A 2,172-nucleotide genomic window follows, 5' to 3' on the forward strand; every position below is an offset into this window, starting at 1 on the left:
AAAGGAGATAAAAACTTAAAGCCTATTATTGGTTTGATTGGTCCACTGGTGTTTTTTTCCACTAGACTCGTCAGTGGAGTGGACGCAGTTAATCTTATCAGCCAGACAGCTTCTGTGCGCCACTGGAGTTCAGTCAATGCCACAATCAAAAGACTAAAGCATTTGTTTTTAGGAGACTTGGAACTGCTGAATGATGAATTTGACAGAGTAAAAGGCGGCCAAAATACAGGGTTTGTACTCATGTCATCACCTTTTGTTAGCGTGTGTTCAGTGTGTTCATCTCTCTGAGCTGTGCTGCTGATGTCCATGGAGTACTAGCCTTGGCACACACATCCATGCCTTTTTGTGGTCTTGAGAGACTGCTTTTAAAGAAGGTCTCCTGTGTGTGTTCAACCGGTGAGTGAGACGAATACAAAACGTCTCTGTTGGAGACAGACACAAAGCCATGCGATCACTCAACTCCTTTAGATTATGGTTTGTTTGGGGAAGAACCTTGCATCAGTTTCATAAATGGGTGCGGGCAATCATGTACTCTGTGTGATCTGGCTGTCAAAGGGTCTGTCATGAGAGGAAATGGAGGTCTGTTTCCTGCACTGCCGCCCCTCCCTTATGACCCACTGATCTGTTTTTCCAGGCGCTGGTTGGAGAGAGTGAAAGATGGGAGGAAGGTGATGATGTCAAAACAATCGTGCTTCACTTCTGTTTTACTCACTTCATAATTCATAAACGTAAGGCCTTTAAGTGCCGCATAAACTTGAAAGACTTTGTTGTAACAGAGTTTATTGCCAGTCGAATGGCTCTTGGCTTGGAGTAGCGCGGGCCCTTTGGACCGGGGCCCAGATGACATTCTCCATCCATAAACTCCGGCTTTAATTGGCGATACTCAGCTGCCCTTTTGTGTGGGTGACTTCGAGTTACAGCAGGAGATATCGAACGAATATTTCCATAAAATTGATAGTAGTCAAGTCAAGATTAAGCGCGGTTTGTTGTCAAAGAGACCTCGCCAGAGTGATCTTTGTCTGGAGCGGTACAGTGCTGGCAGAAGACGAGAGAAGTTCTTGTGTCTGTTTGTGCTCATGTGGCACTCTGTCCTCTCTCTGAATTGTCATGTGATTGGACGGCCATCCTTGCATTTTTCTGTCTTTCAGATCCTGTTTTCATCTCGCATGTGGCTGGTTGATCGTACCCTTGCCCTCTTCAATTTCCTGAAAACAAAGCCCAGGAATGTTGGGTGGGCATCCAAATATGCACAGATATATGTTTATCTTGGCCTTGCACTGAAGTGCATCTACCATAAAGTGATATGGAAGCTTCCACCCAAAAATGAAAACACCGTCATCATTCCAAACCTGTACGACTTTATTTTTCTGTACACAAAAGATGTTTTGTAGAATGTCTTGACACTTTCTATCATTACAATGTACGTCAGTGGTCACTAAAACAGTTTGGTTACCAATATATTCTTCAAAATCTCATCTTTTGTACCGCATGTTTGTAAAAATAAACAAATAAATGGTCTTTACCTTAATACACAACAATGGAATTCTATGGGCTGACCTCTTTCAGAGCATTTGAATGCAGAAAAATGAAAGGGATGGTTCACCCAAAAATCAACACTCACCCTCGTGTTGTTCGAAGCCCGTTAGACCTTCGTTCATCTTCGGAACACAAATTAAGATATTTTTGATGTCTTGCGCAAAGAAAACAAAAATAACGACTTTATTCCACATTTTCGTCTCCACTGCGTCACTTGTGAACGCGCGTTCACGACAGTATGCGTGTGGCGTGTGGCTGTGTGGTGGCGCTGACCCAGATCCGGCGTATATAAAACCCAAAACACTTAATTGTAATAATATTTCACAGTATTACTGTTTTTTCTGTATTTTTTATAAAATAAATGCCACCTTGGTGAAAACTTCTTTCAAAAACATTTTAAAAATCTTACCGACCCCAAACATTTGAGCAGTAGTGTATGTAATATGTAAACACATAAGTAAATATGTAATTTATATGCAGGTTTTCTGAAAGTAAACCTAACTTTGTTACATTTTACATCCCTTCCTGATATACTAGATATGATATACTGTTTGAAAGTTAATGGTTTTCTGGCTTTGCATAGTTATGGCAGGAGTTGAACTTTGCATAGACATGACTTGAAGGAAATGTTACAAC

The 2,172-nt window shown here is 41.3% G+C and overlaps 1 protein-coding gene across 1 annotated transcript in view; it reads left to right on the forward strand.

The window, feature by feature from the left end:
- Positions 1 to 657: 657 nt before the first annotated feature.
- The window catches only part of LOC107680414 (kinesin-like protein KIF21B), a 66,021-nt gene continuing 64,506 nt past the window's right edge, over positions 658 to 2,172 (forward strand). Inside the window, exon 1 of the mRNA XM_016476303.1 lies at positions 658 to 668. Coding sequence (XP_016331789.1) covers positions 658 to 668 — 11 coding nt within the window. The remainder of the gene's footprint in view (positions 669 to 2,172) is intronic.

Source organism: Sinocyclocheilus anshuiensis, unplaced genomic scaffold (assembly GCF_001515605.1).
Source record: "Sinocyclocheilus anshuiensis isolate Anshui unplaced genomic scaffold, SAMN03320099.WGS_v1.1 scaffold792, whole genome shotgun sequence".
Taxonomy (NCBI): Eukaryota; Metazoa; Chordata; class Actinopteri; order Cypriniformes; family Cyprinidae; genus Sinocyclocheilus; species Sinocyclocheilus anshuiensis.